Below are 22,087 nucleotides of genomic sequence, written 5' to 3' on the forward strand. Positions count from 1 at the left end.
TTTTAAGGCAAGTTAAAAGTTTAATTAAAGGCTAGAAGCTCGCAAGGTTTATGGCATAAATAGAAGGATATATGGTTTGAAATTTGTCAGCTGGGGTTTGTTATAGTCAAAATGTTCAAATAGCTGATTACAATGATGGATATATTAGATGTTAATATAAACCTGCATACGTGTGGGCAAACAGGTGATACATGCTTCTGAGCATGAAATTGTATGTAATCAGGCTGGCATCTGTGCATCTGTTTCTCGTGTAGTCCATATTTGGAATATTTTCACAATTATAGGGCCTTAAAATTAGTTTAAAATCATAGCACAGCATATAGGAAGGGAAGTATTATCTTGATAGAGGCCTCAGTTATTAAATCTTCTTTTCAGACAGATTCTGTCTTGTCTGTGCTGTTGTTACTAATACACTCAATAGTTGCACTGCCAGTAATGTAAGCAAAAAATACATTGCTTTTTTTAATCAGTGAGTCACGAAACATACTTAGAACAAGCTCATGACATGGTGCACAAAACCAGCACAAAAAAGTGCACTCTCTTTTTTCTTTTATGCAATTGGTGGCTGTTGCTGTATAATCAGTAGATAAAGGTGTAAGTGGCTTGCTTGTGGTTATATAGAAAGTCTGCAGCAGAGTAAGGGATGCAAACCGTATCTTCTAGATCAGAAGGCATGGTGTTACATGTATATTTTTCCATGGCAGTGCTGGTTTAGACAGTGCTAGGAGGACCTGCTGAAGTAAATGAATTCTGTTATTAAGTGTCAATAGTATCTAGGCTCCCCAGCCCCATTCAAAATTGAAATAGCATGCAGCTGCCTTTTTTAAGTGCTCATACCACTTTTGAAAATAGAAGAATCAATATAAACCAAGTAAAAACTTCAAAAGCATGTAAATGCCTTAAAGTTTTAAAGAAAAAGAAACTGCAGTTCGCCACAGTTAATTAACACATCATTCCCTTGGAGGTGCATTCCTTTGCCTGTGCTGGTACACTGCTAGCAGTTGTTTTGTGTGTAGACATGGATTTATTTAAATGGGATTGCTATCTGAAAAAGCATGGACTCAAGGCATGCCTAACGTGTTGACATTTTTCCTTCCTTGTTTTTCAAGCTGAATTCAGGCATATTAAAAATCTGGTTCATTTTATCAGAAGCAGGCTTCTTTGTGCAATGGTGTACTTGAGCTTAAAGTTTCAGTGCCATTATACAGTTTGATGAGGGGAAGACAAATTGGGAGGAGAAGCCACTGTGTATACGAATCAAAAACAGTGGCATTTTGTTTCTATTGTTAAAAAGGTATGGCCATCTGAATGAAGCCAGTGTGGATTTAAATACCCACTGCTAGTGTGCATTTCTTCAATATGCCAATATCCCTGCTTCACTTGGTATCAACATGTCTTTCTTGAGCTGGTGGTTGTTTAACAAACTCCTGTTGTTTTTATGCGCCTCTAAACTACCTGGGAACAGAGTAGACTGACAATCCACTCTTCCAAGAACTGAAACATAACTTCCATACCTGCAACAGAATTAGAGAAAAGACCAATTTTTATCTTCTTGTTACTTTCAATGTAAGTATATAAACGAACTAAAACTGAAAAAAGAACTTCTTAAGCCTGTTATGTATGATAAAGAAGCCAAAATAATCTCTTGATTTGTTTTTTTGAATCTTTTACAGGTACTCCTTACAACCATTTTTACAAAGGAAATCCAAAATCTAGGGAGTTGCTTACAGTAAGGGAAGATGATTGACTGTGTCCGTACACTTTTGCTATTCCAGCTTGAACATCCAGAGAGAGTGTTTTCATTTTTAAAGACTGTCCCTATGTTTTACTTGCTTCCTGCATATATATGTGTCTGTGTCCTGTGTATCAGTCTGCCAATAACTTTATTGTGCCATCAGATTTTGGGGTTGTACTTTTAATAATTTTGAAGTTACAGCAGGTGTCATTAGTAATACTTTTTGACTAAATCAAAAGGCCTTTAAGTCAGAAGACCAACTGGCAGTCACAGGAAGGGTAAAAGCAAAGAGAAGAATAATGAAGGGAAGAGAGCTTTGATTGTCAAGTTGTCACCCACTGCCATAGTTGTACTGGAGTACCGTCAGTGCAAGTCTGTCCCTTTTGGTATTAGGCTCATCCTAATTTAATACTGAGACAAGGTGCATCAGTGCATGTTCTGTTTTGTAATAGTGTTTGACTTGTAGCTACAGTATGCTTTAGTGTAGGTACTCTGTCAGAGCAGTCTAAATACCAAATACCTGTCTGAAAACTGCTTAAAATAGGCTAGAAGTTTTGGGTTTTAAACATTCTGAATTGTGAGAACTATCATGCTGACAACTTTTACATTTTTATAATTGATGAATGTATGCTTTGTTTTCATGGAAGGAAAATTTCTTTAATTTTCCTAGTATTAAGTTAGTGAAATGCCAGAATTTTTATGGAGTGTCCTGTTGAGTAAAATCTCTTGCTCTGCAATTTGACACCATTGGCCAATCAGTGAATTTACTTGCATGTAATCCACTCTTATTTTTACTTTCTGCAATGCTAGAGTAGTGAAATGTAGCAAGGAGCTATTGGGGCTTCTTCAGGAGTTTTGAAAGATATGTTTGTCTTTTGTTTTTATTTTATGTATACTCTTCATTAGGAAACGTATTGTCATTGAATTACTTAGGTATGTGTTTAAGAATGTCCAACTGGCAGTAGGCATGAAGAACTTTATGAAGGTTTTCTTGGCAAAAATTTATATATTCTTTATATCCTTTCCCTTAAGAGGTTGGTTTTCTTCACAGCTGCTCTTGTCCTAATCAGATTGGGATTACTGCAGCTACATTTTTCCAGGTTTGTAGTGCACTTCAGTTTCCATAGGATACTCTGCTTGTTGATTAAGAAGTGTTTTAAGAATCATATCAGCATTGTGCATTGACTTCCTTTTAGTTCCAAGGTGCAGTTTAAGGATTTGCATACGATCTGTTAAGTGCTGAATAGCTTTTGCTTTGCCTGACAAAGCAGATAAGAATTTATCATGTGGCTTTTTTCAGTGCCCTGTGGATTAGATAGTAAAGTATACTCCTTTCCTGGCCTTGTGTCATTTGTAATGAAGCCCATAATTATTAATCTTTCATGATGCCTGCAGTGCACAATGCGCTTCTTGAATGTTGAAGTCAGAAAATGATATTTGACACTTCTGTCAGTAGTGTTACTAATAATCTTGTGTTGTCTTTGCATCTATTTGAATGTCGCCATTCCAGGATTATCTTCTATGGTTTGGTTTGTCTTTACATGATCCTGGTCTGCTTCCTTGTTGTGCCTATACTGAAGTATTGGAGCTTTATAAAAATAAATAATTAAAGAAGAAACCCTGCTGTCGATGGACAATTACTTTACTTTTTCTTGCTCTTTGTAATTTTATTTTTGTACCTGTTGTGGTGTAACTCCAGCCAGTAACTAAGCACCACACAGCCACTTGCTCGCTCCCTTCCCCCTCTCCCCCCAGTGGGATGGGGAAAGAATTGGCGGAAAAAAACCCAGTAAAACTCATGGGTTGAGATAAAGACAGTTTACTAGGACAGAAAGGAAAAAAAAATAACGGTAATAAAATGACAATAATAATAATAATAAAAAAAATTGGCATATACAGAACAAGTAATGCACAATGCAGTTGCTCACCACTTGCCAACCGATGCCCGGTTAGTTCCTGAGCAGCAATCCCCCCAGGCCAACTCCCTCCACTTTATGTACTGGGGATGACGTCCCATGGTATGGAATACCCCTTTGGCCAGTTTGGGCCAGCTGCCCTGGCTGTGTCCTGTGCCAACTTCTTGTGCCCCTCCAGCTTTCTTGCTGGCTGGGCATGAGAAGCTGAAAAATCCTTGACTTAGTACTTAGCAACAACTGAAAACATCGGTGTGTTATCAACATTCTTCTGGCACTGAATCCAAAACATAACACTATAGCAGCTACTAGGAAGAAAATTAACTCTATCCCAGCCAAAACCAGGACAGTATCTTCTTTCAACTTTTAGTGTTTCCTAATCTCTGGTTTTAAATTTCTGTGTTTTCTGAGTCAAATAGTTGATTCATTGAATGTATTTTGTCTCCTTGCACATTTAACTTTGAATCAGTGTCAAACATCCCAACAGTATTTGTACAGAGTGAAGCTTAATTTCTGAATTGATTAGAGAAGATGTCTTTTGTAAAACCTTTGACTTGCTTTTGGATCATAAGTAGCAAATATTGCTAAGAGATTGCAAGTTATTTTCAAGTTATATGATATGAATTGTTATCTTGGTGTCTTTCAACTAACCTCATTTGAATTTCATTGTGTTTTTTGTAACTTTTAGTTCCTAGCAGCCAGATTTCAAACATGGTATTTTCTGAGAAATAACTGTAATTCAGCTTTCAAATGACATGTAAAGCATTCATGTTTAACTGGCAGTTGAAAATGATGGCTGCTTGAAAATTGTTAGAATTGAAGTGGGAAAAAACATACCAAGTTGGCAACAAAAGTAATGTAATTTTTACTGTAACTGAAGTGATTACTTATTAAAAAAATGCTGTAGGTGATCTATGTAGGAGCTTCAAGATGAAACAAAATATTTGTGCTTAACTAGTAGTCCTTGTCCAGTGCTCTGAGAATTTCATATTCTGAATCTTTGCTATCTGTTTGTCAGTTACATAATTTATGATTATTGTAAACTATGATTTGTGCTGTTGCCTTTATTTCTCTTACTGTTTTGCCTTATTTACAGTGTACTTGGTATGCAAATATTAATAATACACACACAGACTATTTCTTCCAGAGATGTTCAGGTGGCATATAAATAAAATATCAGCAGATAAGACAAATGAGGGAGATGAAGACCAAGTCATCAGTTAAATAAGAATGTCTCAATCTGTAGTGTGATTGTTTAGAAAAAGTTGCACAACAGCTTTTTTGTATGCTGTCTATTATAGACACGTCTGTGGTATTCTGTTTCCTTGCCTGAAATCTTCAGCAACATTGACCACAACTTATATATAACCTGTAAAGCAATATGATTCTGTGGTTTTAAAGGTGTAGCTGTCATACTTTAGAACGCAGGAGTTAACCTAAGTGAGTAGGACCAAGTGACTCCAACAGTTCATCTTACAGTAGTAATCTAAAATACTTAAAAGATTAACTTGTTATTCAAAATAAGTTTTCACTTGGCTCTGACTATCTGAATTGGTCTGTTACTGGAGGAGTAGCGTCATTTTTCTATTTTTGAAATACAGCTGTAGGTGAAAATTGTTTAAAACTTGCAGCTTAATTCTGAATTCATGTTATTGTTTTGCTTTCCTGTGTGTAAAACATCCTTCATAACACAAGGTACAGCTGCTGTCACTCAAGCTGTAAAGCTGGAAGTCTCTTTCCTTGAAGGGAGAAGGGATCCTGACATATTAAAGAGGGAATTGTGGAAAGAAAAGAGCTAGTTTACTTCTTTTATTTAAACTCCTCCTCACCAGTGTAAATTTTTTTTTTACAGCTTCACAAAAAACTAATAGCACTGTAGTGCTATTAGTTGTGAAACTGTAGTTTCACAAAATTAAGAATGAACCTTACTGTAATTGTGAAGTTATGGTAAAAATGGATACCTTGAAAGTAATTAAGTTACTCAATACTTGTAATTATTTCTAAATAACCTTTAAATTAGCTAGCTTTTGGGTATTGCTTGGCTTCTTCAGTGTAATTCAGTACGAGACGACTCTGTTTCCAGGTTTCAGGGAAGGCCTGGTAGCCCACACGTAGCTTGTGCTGCTGCTAGCAGTACCTGAGGTAGACATACTTTTTTTACCTTCCAGTAGCCTTGCGGCTCAACAATGTTAAGGCAAAAGAAAAACTCAAAATAAGTATTAACCTAATCAGCTAGTGAGCAGCTGCAAAGCATTTCTTCATCCTCCTATTGCATGAAATGCTGCTGGCATCCTGCAGAACTGCTGTGAGTAAAGGTTTTGAATGCTGTAAGTGTCATGTCAATGCTTGGAGATAAAGATGACATTTTCACACTAAATATAACTGTAGATTATTTTGAATAAATATGTAATATATGCAAGAAAGACACTGAAGTGTGAGAATGCATCATCACAGACTGGTACCTTTTGGGTTGAAGAGAAGTAATGTAACTTGTTAAACTTTATATTTAACACCTTTTAGTCACAACCTTAAGTTCAAACTTACTTTTTGTCTATTACTAGGAAAAACAAGGGATTCCCAGTCAGCCAGAATGGAATCCGAAATTGTGCCAAATATTACCAAAATGACAGTGTCTGGAAAGAAACAATCTATGGGATTTGAAGTTCCATGGTAAGCCAAGCCCTTGTACATCAAGGTACATCAGCAGCTCTTCTTTCAGACTGATGCACCTGTAGCAAGTTTTCTTCTTCTTTTCTTCTATTTTTTACAGCAGTTTTAGTGTCACTCTCCAGAACTAACCATCTCAGCTTCTTGTTTGACTCAGAATTACTTTCAGAAGATGGTACCTCACGTTTTGAGTTTAACAAATCCTTTCACTATGAATAGTGCAGAGAGGTATCAGCTAGTCAGATTATTTAAACATCCGCTTCATAGAATACTGAACTTTCTTGGGGTTCGTTTATTTTAAATTTAGTTCTCTAAGTGGAATTATGAAATCAATAAATCTTAACTGTAATTGCTTGTTCTTCAAAGGAAGTAATACATTTAAGAATAATTTATGGGGAAAACAATCACTTATGGTTAAACTTTGCCTTCCTCTGCAGCTTGTACTAACTTAAACAGGTGTCCAGGGTACAACTGTTGCAGAGAAGAAATCAGTCCTCCTTATGCTTTAGCTAAATTGGAGTGGTTGAGCAGTAGTTCTAATTTTATCCTGACTTGGAACTGTTGGGGGGTTGTCTTGTGAGAGCATGAAAACAGACATCTGGATCAGTCTGCCTACAACAGTAGCCAGCAGTGAATAAATATATAAGGACAGGGAATGCGTGTTGGGAATACAGTCTGTGAAATGTCATTATGTCTAGCATTCTGTGGCTCCCCATAACTTTTTTTTTTTAAATTAGGCTGTTTCTATTAAGAATGGTTAATGGATTTTTCTTACCTGAATGTGCTTATGCTGTTTTTGAACCCAATCTTACGATAGCCACCTAATCTGTGGCAAGAAATTCATGGTTCATGCTCAGGAAAAAAATCCACAAGTGTAAGCAGTGTCAACATCCCCACTTCATCCTGTAGTGTTTGCAGTTCTATATCTGGAGAGTGTTTTGGGGACTGAGAGGGTAGCATGGTCTTTATTTTACAGTATCTCGTGCATGTTTGATAACTGAGTGGAAAGCAAGCAGTTGCATCTACTTAGTCTGTTAAGCACATTTAATGCAAGGTGTGAAGCTGATGTTGTTATTATATCCTTTACACTGCTAAATGCCATTGCTGAGAGGCATCACTTTCATTCAGCTATTTAGATGCAATAAGTGCCAAATGAAAAATTTCTGGGCCTTTCAAAATCCTCTTTCTGTGCTAGGATTTGCAATACATAAAAGGGAACATAACTTCTGCCTCCCAGCCGTGGCTCTACTAAGAGTGACTCTGGGTGTGACAACTGGACTTGATCACAAAATTCCTATCAACATCATGGCACCTTCATCTTTGGTGTTTCTACTACAGTTCTTACAAGCTGGAGTTTTTTGTGGGGGCTTTTGTGGATTAAATTAATTTGGATAGAAGTTTATAAAAAGAAAGGAATCTTAAGTGAGTGAAAAGATCTGCCAGCTAGTCCTGGATAGTAGTGATTAAATTTTTTAGCTGTAATAATGACTATTTAAAATGTTTGTTTATAAAAAAAGAGCAAATACAGAATTTTGTATCTGATACTTACTTAGCAACTGCCACACCTTGTGTATGTATGCCTGCTCCATAGAGAAGGAGGAGATAAGAAGAATGCTTCCTCATCTGTACACTGGAGTAATTCCTGGATAGGCTAGTGATGACTCAGTTTGTGAGGAAAGATGGTTGGCTCTAACATGGTTCTCAGCAACTCTGCCTCTCTTCAGGGACCCTGAAATAGTTTGTATCATGCTTGCTTCCAGTTTAGTGACATACTGTTTTTTGTGACAGAAAAAATTAAGCCTTCAGGACCTGCTGGTAATCCCTTTAGATAAATCCTCAATATTGTGAAGACATTTTTTAATTCACCTCACTTACTTAGTGGTACCGCTGAAATGCTAGTTGAGAACAAGCCTCTTCTGCTGTAGAAATTGGATGCACATTAGGAACTTAGCTCTAAGTGGGAGAACTAAGTAAGAAGTGGAGCAATTTGCAAAAGAGCATGAGATTTGGAGCACAGCTAATCAATGAATATGGAAGAACGCACAATTTTAAATTGTAAAGTTATCTGCACGTCTAAAGACCCCTGCTTCAAGGAGTCTGTGATGGCTTCCTTTCTTCTTTTGTCCTACAGGCCACTGTGGAGGCAGTGCCAAGGCACTAGGACCTTGACATGAAGAATGGGGGAGGAGGCCTTGACCATATTTGCATCATATTTTTCCTTCTTTGCTGTAGGACAGTGGCATTTGCTCTCCTGTTTCTTTTCCTAACAGTTGGAGCTTGACCAGCTCCTTTCCACAGACTCTGTGTAAAGTCTGTGCTAAATATATTGTGGTTAGCTGAAGCACTAGCTTGTCTCGCAACTTTGTAATGACTTTGTATGCATCCATTTCTAAACTTGAAAAACAAAGCAAAATGTGAACCCCTACCTCAACTCCATGAGTATCAGAGGTTGGGTTTTTTCTTCTGCAGTTATCTTCTGGGTTATTGACAGCATAAGTTTGAGTTGTCAGGGAACAGAATGAATCTGTTTATTAACACCTAAGAAAGGGTCATTCGTTCTTTTGATTCTCTTCAGACCCTTTTTATGTTATTGTTGCATTGATAAACGTACTGCAGATGGTTTATAATAACATGGATTTCTAAGTACATAGTTTATGTCACTGACCAAAAGCACAGTGTTATAAATTATTCATAGCAGTTTGGATTCTAAACCACCTGTTACTATGCTGCATATTCTCACCCCCAAATATTTGTATGGTTTTGATGCAGACACCATTATAAGGTGATTGTATAGTATGTATGAACTAGTTTTTGTTGTCACCTTTTATGGGATCTTAAAGGTAATTCATGGACCATGTTTTTAAAACAGGGGCCTAGCGTTAGCAAAAATAACCATTCTTTGACTAGCTATTCAGTCTTTATGATTCAGTCTTGTTATGAGGTATGACCTCATAATAATAAATGAATCTTATTTAAAATGAATGGATTATTAGAAGTCATTAATTGCTTTGAGCATTGATTGCCTTTGTTGCTGGGTGTTCTTAGTGGGATTGTCTACAGAAAATGGAGTTTGCTTACTTTTGACAAACTGTTTTTCTGATGCTCTAGCAAAACTTACTTACCAGGCTTTTTCTTCCTGTTAAGTAATGAAGGAAGCCAGAAGAAGTTGTGAGCAAAAAAGGGTGATTATTTTAATCAGCCTGACCAATATTGTGTAATTAATAATTCTGAAAGGGGAAATAAATGTAGACATTCCTGTAATGACTGTAAGTACTCCGAAAGAGTCGGTTGTATAAAAATAATTCACTAAGTGTCCAGACTAGAAGATTGAAAATAATGTTTAAAAGCTGAATTATGCAGAGTTCATCTTCAGCAGATAAGCTTTCAGGTTCTTCTTTGAATGCGTGGTAGTGTGAACTTTTCAACAGTTGTGTGAGATTGAGTGTCTTCTAACATGTCTTACAACAACATATGTTGTATATCTTAATTTTCCCCAGAAAACAGTGATGTAACCGTAACATTTTACTTGGTTTACTCTTGTAGTTCTTGTTGGCAAGATAACATAGAAAGTTTCTGGTATGGCAGTTTTAATTTTGACTAAATGTTGGTCCTTGCCAGGCTTTTGTATGTCTGCTGACTTCCTAAAAAAAAAAGCTGTGGTAAGCTCTTTTGCCATTTGTGCCTCAATTGCTGGTGGTTAAGCTTTCTTGAGTACATGACCTTAGTACACATACAAGGTGCGTAATGGTTCTGTCCTTTCGAAGAAGTCAAGAGTTGCTTAATGGCTCCATGTTAGCAGCTAGCAGTGATGTGGCAGACAGGCACAGATGTCAGCAAACTGAGAATCTTGGTAGTTCCATCGAGTTCTCATACAAAGACACAAGCAATTGGTTAGGAGTGCACTTCCTCCAAATATAAATTTTTCTTGATATGGTGGCTCAACATAACTCAGGCCAAGTTGGAACTTTGCTACCGAAGATGCTTGCTAATGCAACTGACTTGTTTATACCCTCAACTGCCTACACTAGCAACATACTAGGTACTAGTATGCTATCCTATATGCTCTGTCTTCTGACAGAAATTTTCAATTCAATAATATTGAAAAATCTCTGTGGAAAAGGCTTACTCAAAAGCATTTTAAATGTCGTTCATTTTTTCATTGACTGTTAGAGATGAAGCTCCTTAGTGTTCTTCTGAGCTGTTATCAAGCTTTCAATAAACGACTCATCTGGTTGTCATGAGGAATAACTAACTGTCAGGGTCTTATTGCTGCGTGTCTCTTCATGTACTTCCGTGAGACTAGAGTTGTACATTTCATCTGCCCATCTTCCTGTTTAGGTACCCACCAATAATCTCCCTCTCCCTTTCCCTAACATTGGTCAGCAAAAAGTTGAGTTATCTCATTAGAGGTGCTTTGTAGGTAGATCATATACTCTATCCATTCTGCTGGTTTTCCTCTGAAATGGCAAGTCTTGGTTTATCATGGCACAGGTTGTTTTCAGGTTTCCAAAACATGGTAATATCTGAAGCCTGTAGAACTCTAAGTGGAGCAGTGTACTGACTGTTCAAATATTGCACCCTTGGAAAAGTCGCAAGGCCTAATGTTATGATGGCTGGAGTCACGTTTCACTTGTTAATTCACTTGCATCTAGAGCATTTTCTTTGCACCACCCAAAATAAAAATTATTTGGCGGCCTTAAGCAGTGGTAGTCACAATAAAAGCTAGTTAGAATGGAGAAAGTAGTATTTTATCTGGCAATAACCATGATTCTCTCAGGTGATGTAATTAGTTTGAATTCTACTGCTCAGCATCCATCCTCTTTTTTGGAATCCTTACTGATATAGGCTTTGGCCTGCAAGAAGATCTGAGCATCTAGGATTAGAAAAGAAATCATTACCTAGCTAAACAAAGTAGAATTTAGAAGCTTACAAATAACTTGTCTTTCAAAACACATTTTTGTCTTTTAAATAGGCTTGGTGTGACAGTCTGAATATATTTTGGAAAGCTATAGAAAACCAAGAGAGTTATGTTTTTGGGTCACATTACTTACAGCTTCATCTAAATATCTTCCTTTTAAATTTTTTTCATTTTTGAAAACTTGAGTAGGGAAGAAATCCAGACATTGAAAAGGGGAGAAGACTATTGCCGACTGCAAAGGCTGCTTTGATACGGCTTCTTACGGAAATACTTCTCTTCAGAACTGCAAATAGGAGAATTTCAAGGAAGAAAACTTGATACCAATGTAAAATACCATATTTGCATTACAGTGTGACCTTTGCATATTGGCACTAGTCATAGTACTTCAGTGTGAAAGTGCTAGATGTTATGCTGAGATTGAACTGAAGTTTATCTGAAAAAAAAGGAAAAGGATAAAAGTGTGTCTTGATGAAGATGTCTAATGCAAATTAATTGTAAATATATGAGGCTCTCGATACATGATTCAGGCAAAAATGATCTGGTGTACTTTGTCATTCAGATGATTTTAAATATGTTATTAAAATATGTAGAAAGCTTTGTCCCTGCAATTCTTTGCATAATTGCCTTCTATCAACTTGATTGTTTTCAGCCAATTTTTATGAATTAAAATGTCCGTAAAGAGGCATTGGAGAAAATAGTTGTTGTGCCACTCCAAAGTAGATTTTCAGCTTGAACTTAATATACTATTTAAGGAATTTTGAAAAACAGAGCCTTCTGTTCAGCCTTATAGAAATGCACTTATCTCTTGCAGTAAAAGAAACCACAAATAACAGTAGTGACTGTTTTTCTATGGAATAGTTCATGTCTGATCACATTTCTCCATAGCTACATATAAAGCAATGATGATCCACTAATTTTTGGAATTTAGGGAATCAAGTGTATCTTCTTATAATGGGTATTCAGCTTGTTAAGATACGATGTTATATACTGGAGCTTGTCTAAGGCTACACTTGGTGATACAGTACAGCTGGTTTCATAGAATCATAGGATGGTTTGTGTTGGAAGGGACCTTAATGATCATCTAGTGCCAATCCCCCTGCCATGGGCAGGGACACGTACCACTAGACCTGGTTGCTTAAAGCCCCATACAACCTGGCCTTGAACACTTCCAGGGATGGGGCATCCACAGCCTCTCTGGGCAACCTGTTCCAGTGCCTCACCACCTTCATAGTGAAAAACTTCTTCCTTACATCTAATCTAAATCTACCCTTTTTCAGTTTAAAGCCATTACCCCTTGTCCTATCACTACATGCCCTTGTAAAAAGTCCCTCCCCAGCTTTCTTGGAAGCCCCCTTTAGGTACTGGAAGGCTGCTGTAAGGTCTCCCCGGTGCCTTCTCTTCTCCAGGCTGAACAACCCCAACTGTCTCAGCCTGTCTTCACAGGAGAGGTGCTCCAGCCCTCTGTTCATCTTTGTGGCCCTCCTCTGGACTCGCTCCAACAGGTCCATGTCCTTCTTACATTGGGGGCCCCAGAGCTGGATGCAGTACTCCAGGTGGGGTCTCATGAGAGTGGAGCAGAGGGGCAGAATCACCTCCCTCGACCTGCTGGCCACGCTTCTTTTGATGCAGCCCAGAATGTGACTGGCTTTCTGGGCTGCAAGCACACATTGCTGGGTCATGTTGAGCTTCTCATCAACCAACACCCCCAAGTCCTTCTCCTTAGGGCTGCTCTCAATCTGCTCATCGCCCAGCCTGTATTTGTGCTTGGGATTGCCCTGACCCATGTGCAGGACCTTGCACTTGGCCTTGTCGAACTTCATGAGGTTCGCACGGGCCCACCTCTCAAGCCTGTCAAGGTCCCTCTGGATGGCATCCCATCCCTCCAGCGTGTCAACCGCACCACACAGCTTGGTGTCGTTGGCAAACTTGCTGAGGGTGCAGTCAGTCCCACTGTCCATATTGCCAACAAAGATGTTAAACAGTGCTGGTCCCGGTACCAGCCCCTAAGGTATGCCACTCATCACAGGTCTCCACTCGGACATTGAGCCATTGACCGCAACTCTTTGAGTGTGACCATCCAGCCAATTCCTTATCCACCAAGTGGTCCATCTGTCAAATCCATGTCCCTCCAATTTAGAGACAAGGATGTCGTGCAGGACAGTGTCAGATGCTTTGCACAAGTCCAGGTAGATGATATCTGTTGCTCTTCCCTTATCCACCAATGCTGTAACCCCATCATAAAAGGCCATGAAATTTGTCAGGCACGATTTGCCCTTAGTGAAGCCATGTTGGCTGTCACCAGTCACCTCCTTATTTTCCATGTGCCCTAGCATAGTTTCCAGGAGTATCTGCTCCATGATCTTGCTGGGCACAGAGGTGAGACTGGCTGGCCTTTAGTTCCCCAGGTCTTCCTTTTTCCCTTTTTAAAAATGGGAGTTATGTTTCCCCTTTTCCAGTCAGTGGGAACTTCCCTGGACTGCCACGACTTCTCAGATACAGCTAGTGGCTTAGCCACTTCATCTGCCAGTTTCCTCAGGACCTGCAGATGCATCTCATCAGGTGCCATGGACTTGTGCACCTTCAGGTTCCTTAGATGGTCTCAAAACTGGTCTTCTGTGGTGGGCGGTTCTTCATTCTCCGAGTTCCTGCCTTTGCCTTCTGCGACTTGGGTGGTGTGGCTGGAGCACTTGCAGGTGAAGACTGAGGCAAAACAGTCACTGAGTACCTCAGCCTTCTCCATGTCCTGGGTAACCAGGTCTTCCGTTTCCTTCTGAAGGCCCACATTTTGCCTAGTCTTCCTTTTATGACCAACATATCTGTAGAAGCTTTTCTTGTTGCCCTTCATGTCCCTGGCCAGATTTAATTCTATCAGGGCTTTGGCTTTCCTAACCTGATCCCTGTCTGCTTGGACAATTTCTCTGTATTCCTCCCAGGCTACCTGTCCTTGCTTCCACCCTCTGTAGGCTTCCTTTCTGAGTTTGTCCAGGAGCTCCTTGTTCATCCATGCAGGCCTTCTGGTGTTTTTGCCTGACTTCCTCTTTGTTGAGGTGCATTGCTCCTGGGTTTGTAGGAGGTGATCCTTGAATATTAACCAGCTTTCTTGGGCCTCTCTTCCCTTCAGGGCTGTATCCCATGGTACTCTACCAAGCAGATGCCTGAGGAGGCCAAAGTCTGCTCTCCTGAAAGTCCAGGGTAGCAAGCTTGCTTGTTTGTAGTGTCAAATTTAAAATGTCACGATTGTGTGACCTAAGGCAGTAGTTTGATATATAAACTTGTCCTTCTCCTTCAAGTGGTTTAGAGTATTTTGATAGAAGTTCTTGTGAATAGACTTTATATAGAATTGTCTATCCATTATGCAGAAGCACAGGTACCATCTGTGCCCGTGCAACTAGCATGGCTGGCATAAGCCCAGTTCTTTGCTTAGCTGATTTGAGAAACATATGCTTGTGTATCTAGCCTTGTTGCAAGACCCTGGCCTTGTGGAACTGTAGCCAAAAAAACCAAGTGCTCGCATTTCTGCTTTGGGGTTTCACAATCAAGAGAAAGATGTCACTTTGATTTTGGCACCTTTTTCATAAGGCCCAATCAGTCTGCTGCGGTACTGATCACATAGGTGGGTTCTGAAACTGAGGGGAAAAAGGGACACCTATAAAATGTCCCACGTTGCTTAGTGCTGTAATGAGAGGCTGTTTTTGTGTTCATTCTGAACATTTCTTAGGTTTAATTTTTTAGATAACTCTTGACCTGCTTTGTTCGGTAGGCTAACATGCTTGGACTATGTTGTTTCCTGAGGTATATGTAATAGAAAGGGACTAATACACTGCAAATACTCCTACACAGACAGAAAATGAGAAGTAATGTCAAATAAAAGCACAGATGTCACGATGCAGGTTCTGAAGTACCAAAATAAATAGGGTTTGTTTACAAAAGGTGAAAAGAGGAAAACTGTTAAGTTAATTGTGGTATGTAAACAAAGTAGGGAGTGAAAAATTCATACTGGGTGTTCAGAGTTTTGAGTCTGAGAGCCTGTGTGAATCCGTTCCACGGAAGGCAGCCCGCAGCACAGTGGTACTGCATTGGAAAGGATTTCCAGTTTTCCAGGGGAAGAAGACTCTTCTCCTTGGATAAAGTTTTAAATACAGTATTTTGTAGGTATTTTCAACATACTTTAGTGGTCAGTGGTTTGTATATTGAAGTTTGCTGTGATATAATGTAGTCACACCTGTATTAACTGCTTCTGTTCCTGTCTTGCTGCTTATGTTAATGCCTCATCATGGAGCTCTGTCAAGCAGGAAGAAAGCTTTGCTCTCTTGAAGATGTCACTTAGCGTTTGTTTTTAGTGGCCATCTTTGCCATAACAGGTGAAGAATCATATTGTATATTCTCAGAACGCTTGTGTAAATTAGGAAAATATCCTCATTTACAAATGAGAGAGAAAAAGAGTGAGAGAGCATAGGAGAATAATATATTTAAGATTATTTACTATTAGGATTAGTATGGTGATCTGTGGGAGAACAGGGTGTTAGAGAAGGGGAGTTGGGAATCCAAATCTCCTTACACCTAGATGCCTTGTTTTATGCATAGAACAATGGCTCTATATAAGCCATATGTATTATGGCTCTATATAAGCATTGCACCTTAAATTGCAGCTCAGATAAGCTTAGTATCTACTCTTTATGCTATATTGCTCTTCTCACAATAGAACATCACCACATTCAGCTGCAATACTTGTATGCGGAAGCTGTTTTAGGATCGATGCTTCAAAGTTGATTTGGGCTCTTACTTCAGAGACAACCAGCTCTCTGTAGTTGTTCTGCACAACTGTCCTTTCACTCCCTGTTAAAAGAAGTGGCTGTGGGAAGCTTTTGTTTATCTGTTTCATGTATTTTACAAGATTATTTCTTATCTTGCTTTTGTACACAGTGCTTTTCAGACAAGATGTTCAGAGCTGGTATCTGCACGGTTTGTATCCAGCTGCTTATCGCTTCCACCTTAATGGGCTTATTGCGTACTCTTTGTCTGGGGCTTACATGATAGTGAAGGGAAAATTCAATTTCTCTCCTGTATTTCTATGGCTTCTTTGTCATTTGCATTCTTTGTGTTTTCTTTTTTTCCCTAGTGTGATTGCTGAAGAAAATGGCCATGCTAACACATCTCAGAAAGGGCTGTTAACTGAAGATGCCAGTGTAGCTTCTGGGACAATTGAGGCAGTCTCAAAATCTACTCTTTCACCCCAAGTAGGGCAGGTTTCAGAAGAGCAGAATATGGTGCCTACTCCAGTAAAAAAGTCAAGCAAGACAAAACCACAAATAGATGTGAAAGCGGAGTTGGAGAAGAGACAAGGAGGAAAGCAACTGCTTAATTTGGTGGTAATAGGTAATACTGTTAAATTACATTTGTGACAGATTAAAACCTGTGTTGATTGAATCTGGGAGTGATACAGAAGTAAAACTGTCCTCTACAGGGAAAGGAAATCTCATACTGTTTTCAGTCGCATCTGCTTGACCATTATTCTTTGGAGGGAGTACATTCAGATGTCCTTGACTAGGACAGTAAGGTTGACTTAGCTTGTTTTTGACAGTATAGTAAAATGTACTTGGGTTTGGTTTCATTCTTGCAGTGTGTTCTTTTTGAGTATGAATTTGGAGGTGCTATATGGCTGTTGTACTAACTGACTGTTTCAATAAACTGCCTCCCTATAGCTCTTACCTTACAGGATTGTGAAGTTCTATGTATTGCATAAGCATTATTAGTGCATGTGATTTTCCTGTTTTGTAGTATATTTCTTCTTGTACTATATTTAAAATGCATAAATTAATAAAATTGATATAGTACTTCTTTCCCTCCATAGGACATGTTGATGCAGGTAAAAGTACTTTAATGGGTCATCTGCTCTACCTTTTGGGAAATGTGAACAAAAGAACTATGCACAAATACGAACAGGAATCTAAGAAGGCTGGCAAAGCTTCGTTTGCCTATGCATGGGTCTTGGATGAAACTGGTGAAGAAAGAGAAAGGTAGAAATATCTTTTAATTGAATTACTTTTTTCCTGAAAGAACAGCATTCGTTAGGAAATATCAGTCTACTAATAATGCTTTGGTAGAAATACTCTAAAGATATTTACTCAGTACGTATTAGCAAATAGTTTTCTTTGTCTATATGAGTACATGTTATCAAAAGAAAAAAATAGTATCCTTGTTTGGTTATAAGATGTGAACAAGAAGTTGAGTATTTCTTCACATATTTCTATGCTGTGGAGTGCACTGTAGGACTACAATGTGGAATGCTTCTAGTAGCTGAGTTAGTTCATTTAAAGCTGCCTTACTGGTTTATTGCTGCTAATTTTCTCTCAGTTTGGTTATCATTGTATGGGAAAATTCTAGGTTAAATTTTTCTATGAAAGGGTGTCAGAATTATAAACTAATAACTGAAACATCAGTTCATCACATGTGACTTGCATTACATTGAATATAAAAATCTATAAATTGAACTAATAAATTATATTTGTATTCTTTATGAACTGCCTTTATTAACTTGAAATACAAAATTTAAAATTAAATTTTATCATATTGAAAAAGTATGTAACGGGGAAGCAGTGAAGCTAATTTAAAAAAAATCTGTAAGAGCTTTTAAGAACACTATGTGGGGAACTAAAGACATGATATTCTGTTCACAAAATAATAAAAAAGGCATTTTCTTATGTGTTTATATTTTTACAATCACTTGTCACCCTTGATTCATAGCATGTAAACTCTTCTGGTTGGAAAGATAACTGTCACAATGTAAACTGATGCTGAAGAACATGGAGTAAGGCAGTCCCTATTGAGTGTGTAACTGTGGTGGTGTTTTTAAAGGCGGATACGCTTTTGCAGCATCCCTGTATATAGCTAAACTTTTGCCTGTGTGAGTCCTTTTGTTTACAAAGTGTGCATACAAACCTGAGTGAGGGCCTGTATGTTGAGGGGGTGCAGGTACAGGGAAGGGGGGAACAATCCCAAAGCAACCAAACACAGATTTTAAAAGTAGCCTTACATCAGTTAAGGCTGCTGATATTGTAGTGGTGGTGTTGTTGTGACATTATAGTCTAAGGATGTGAAGAGGAAAAGCTGATGGGGGAAAGGTCTTTTTCTTAATCCCTGTAGAGGTAGCTGGGTGTAAAATGGACAAACTTTGAAGATCAAATCATTTCGCAGATCTGGAATAGAATAATTAAACTAAGCAGCCCTCGATAGGATGTAATTAATGTGTGAAACTGGAAATAGAGACAAGTATTTATTGCCTGCAAAGAGTAAAATGTTAACAGAAAGAAAAGTTTGTAGAATAATTGTCATGAGCCTTAAAAGTGATATCCCTTGGTCTATGATTTTTTTTAGTGTCCAACAGTTGTGCATTTAGGTACAAGACTTCTCCTCAGAAGATAAACGTAATTATTAAGGGAAAAGTTTTCTGAATGGGTATTTTTGATTGATTCTGTTTTCTTACTTTGAGTTTTGTATTTTTAAAGAAAAGCTTTCTGGAACCATCTGTAAATGTGGGGGGGGTTATGTTGTTGTTGTCTTTTTGTCATTGGAAGTAACGTATTTTAAGTCTCTGTTTTAATGTGAGAAGTTTTGTCCCTTGAAAGTGCCTGCCTGTCTTCATTGTCTATAAAGGGAGATGCAGATGACTAACTGAGATACAGACATGTACATGACAGGTGTTTGCATTTGATCAGATGAATTCTATCCTATGTGCTGTGCAGAACATGTGGTCGTGAGATGTAGAACTGAGTCAAAGTACTGTGATGCCTCCTTGATAATCAGTAGTTCTGCATATGGATCTTTGCAAATGTGTAATTGTATTCCTATAGTCTCATATCTACTATTTTTTTATTCTTGGCCATGTTTCTGTTACTCTATGATGCCTTTTTCTGAAGAGCTACGTATTAAAAGTAGAATTAGTGATGATTTAAATATGCAGTACAGTCTATGGGTGCATGGAGTTAGTACTCTGAATTCTGGGTGTGTGTTTCTTCGCGACTAGAGTTACTGAAAGGCAGCTCTAGAGGTCTTTTCCAGCAAGCAGGTTTCTTTCAGATTTTTTTTGTGCAGGCTAAATCAAATGAAAGCTATGAAGTCTATAATTTTATGGTTGTGTTTTTAATAGCATACTTTATATTGATGAAGCTTTCAAAGCAGTTTTAATGGTGCATTGCATGTATGCTTTGTTTAAGGGGAGTGACAATGGATGTGGGTATGACCAAATTCGAGACAAAGACTAAAATAATCACACTGATGGATGCTCCAGGCCACAAAGACTTCATTCCAAATATGATCACAGGAGCTGCACAGGTAGAGATGGTCTAAAAGTCTTTTTCCAATAGCATTATTATTTATAACTTTTTCTTAAATTGGTTTTCTTTTAAAATCTAAGATGAAATGGAATCATCAGTGATGCTAAGATAACTTTGAGGTTTTCATGAGTTTTCTAAACTTAAAAAAAGAATGTGTTTGTTTAATTTTAAAGGCAGTTGCTTTTCTTTTTTTGGGGCATTAACATTTTGGAGGAGAGTTTTATTAGGTAAGTAATTTGAATACTAAGTTGCAGTTTGATAAAATCAGAGTTGAGCTTTGAAGGCTATTCAAATGTGGCATATGTCTACTCAACAAGAAGTTCTGTGAAAGTGGTCTTGTAGGTAAAGATTTTAAGTGGTTTTGAGCTTAAAAAAGATTTGGAGAGGTCAAACAAAAGGTGTTCTTCTATTTAACAATGTGTTTTATGTGGGATGAGAAAACATAACATAACAAAGTTTATGCAGAATGCATCTGTGTTGTCAATAGGATGTGCAGAGACTATGTGCCACTTGCTTTAGGAACAGTAGGTAAAGTCAAAAGTATTGGGCACTAGCCATTGAATTCAGTATGGCACTTACCATTCTCATATAGGTTAGTTATTTAATTTATGGCAATAATAAATCAGAGGGGAGGAAGAATAATGTGGTTACATGACATAAAATGTGTGAAATTTCTTCCACTTAAAGGCATCCTTTTTAAAATAGTAGAATTGATTCTCCAAAGTAGAGGTGTAATCAAAGAATATTTTTTTTTTTTCATGAAGCTAAGCTACTTTGTAGAGATTTTTGCTTTGCAGATGTCATTACAGTCTGAGATGTGAGTTTTAGCTTAAGGCCTTAGTAAGGGTGGGAACTGTTAGTATGATTTGCAGATAGAGAACTATACTGTAGGAAGACTGGTTTGCCCCAGATTCTGCTCTAGCTCTGAAGCAAAGCCTGGGTAGGAATTCAGACCTTGTGACCCAGGGGGTAGGCTGCAGAATAATCAGAAGTTTGCAAATTTATGGTGTAGAGCTTGTAGTCATCTATATTGTGGAGCATATGTTGTTAGAAGTTCAGGGGTTTTAAAATTAGAAATGGATCTTTAGTTTCAGAACAGTGGAAAATGTCAATTCAGCCATGCCATTTTCTTTACAGCTTTAAGTTACTTTGTCTTTTGGGGGAAAAGTAATACAGGTAGAAGTGTTAAGAGAGGACTTGCAGATCCACCAGCAGTTGTATCAGTTCAGCGGAAGATGGGGCTGGCCAGATAAGACTTGGTATGTCTATGTTCCCTCAGCTCTCAGAATGGTGAGGGACTGGTCTATTCTGAAGCCTGTTAAGGAATCATTGAAACTTTGCAAGTTTCTGTTGCCTATTAGAGTAGGCTCAGTGCTGAAGCAATGGATGGAAGAAAGCAAACGTGGAAATAGCTCTGATACCTTTTTATTGTGGAGAATTCTGTTAGGAGGTGAATCCCCCGCTGCTGTTATGCAAAATGCAAATCAGCCTTATCAGGGCCAGGATCTGTCCTTTGATACATATGGTTAATTCACGTAAGTCCCGAGGTACAGTATTAATAATTTAGAAAATACAGGACGTCCTTTTTTTTGAGGGAGAAGTTCACCACAATGCACTTCTGAGGCTGAGAGCTGTGGGGAAATTCATCCCTCATCCTTTTCCCGTTCTCACACTTGAGCTGTCTCTGTATGAGCTGTGGGGATTTCATGCCTAGGACAAGGCAAGGGGAATTCAGAGCTAGGACAACGTGCTGTCTTTGTTCCTTCTCCTGGCATCCTGAAACATAAGCATGTAAGGAAAGGGAGAAAGTACTACCTTTTCTCCTCTCTCTTTCCATTACATCCAATTCATCAGTCCTAAGAAATTGTCTTACACCTGCCTCTTGACAGCAGTACCTTTATTGTTCACGTCTGCTGCCATTGCTTGGTACATGGTGATGGGCCAACTGGCTGTTAGTTACCAAAGCAGGAAAAATAGAAGCAATATTAGCAGCATTTAAGGCTAACAGCAAACTCTTGTGTTTTTCCCCTCTGCTTACATGCTGACTTTTGCGCAGGGCTGTAGACTGCATGATACCTATTTGCTCTTAACGCTGTGACAGAGAGTTTGCCTAGATGATAAAATAGGCTACTTCGTCTTTTCCACCTTGTGATTTTGGCATGCTCCAGTGTGTTGAGTGGACTGTGAAGCATTCACATCCAACATGCGGTTGACTGGTTGTCCCAGTTGTATAGTGTTGTTATTTATCTGTAATTTTTGCAGCTTCTCACTATGAAGGTGTCGAGAGTGAGGCAGGGAGAACTGGACGTTGTGTTCATACCATTCTTAAGTTTCTGGAGCATGGACTGCTCTTGTTTAGTTGAGGTCTGTGCAGCACATCCATAGTGGGTAGTTTGAAGAGGACAGGTTCCCAAAACCAAGAGTTGGCTTGTGTTTGACAGAAAATGGTGGTTTATGACATGAAATGACATAATGCCGTAATATCTCACCAAAGTGGGCTATGACACGGATAGGACTGAGC

At 38.4% G+C, this 22,087-nt stretch overlaps 1 protein-coding gene across 1 annotated transcript in view; it reads left to right on the forward strand.

Moving 5' to 3' along the window:
- LOC104318743 (HBS1-like protein) overlaps nucleotides 1-22,087 on the forward strand; it is a 64,731-nt gene that overhangs the window by 29,688 nt on the left and 12,956 nt on the right. Inside the window, exons 5-8 of the mRNA XM_069787266.1 lie at nucleotides 6,210-6,318; nucleotides 16,353-16,609; nucleotides 17,085-17,250; nucleotides 19,447-19,564. Coding sequence (XP_069643367.1) covers nucleotides 6,210-6,318; nucleotides 16,353-16,609; nucleotides 17,085-17,250; nucleotides 19,447-19,564 — 650 coding nt within the window. The remainder of the gene's footprint in view (nucleotides 1-6,209; nucleotides 6,319-16,352; nucleotides 16,610-17,084; nucleotides 17,251-19,446; nucleotides 19,565-22,087) is intronic.

Source organism: Haliaeetus albicilla, chromosome 7 (genome assembly GCF_947461875.1).
Source record: "Haliaeetus albicilla chromosome 7, bHalAlb1.1, whole genome shotgun sequence".
Lineage (NCBI taxonomy): Eukaryota > Metazoa > Chordata > Aves > Accipitriformes > Accipitridae > Haliaeetus > Haliaeetus albicilla.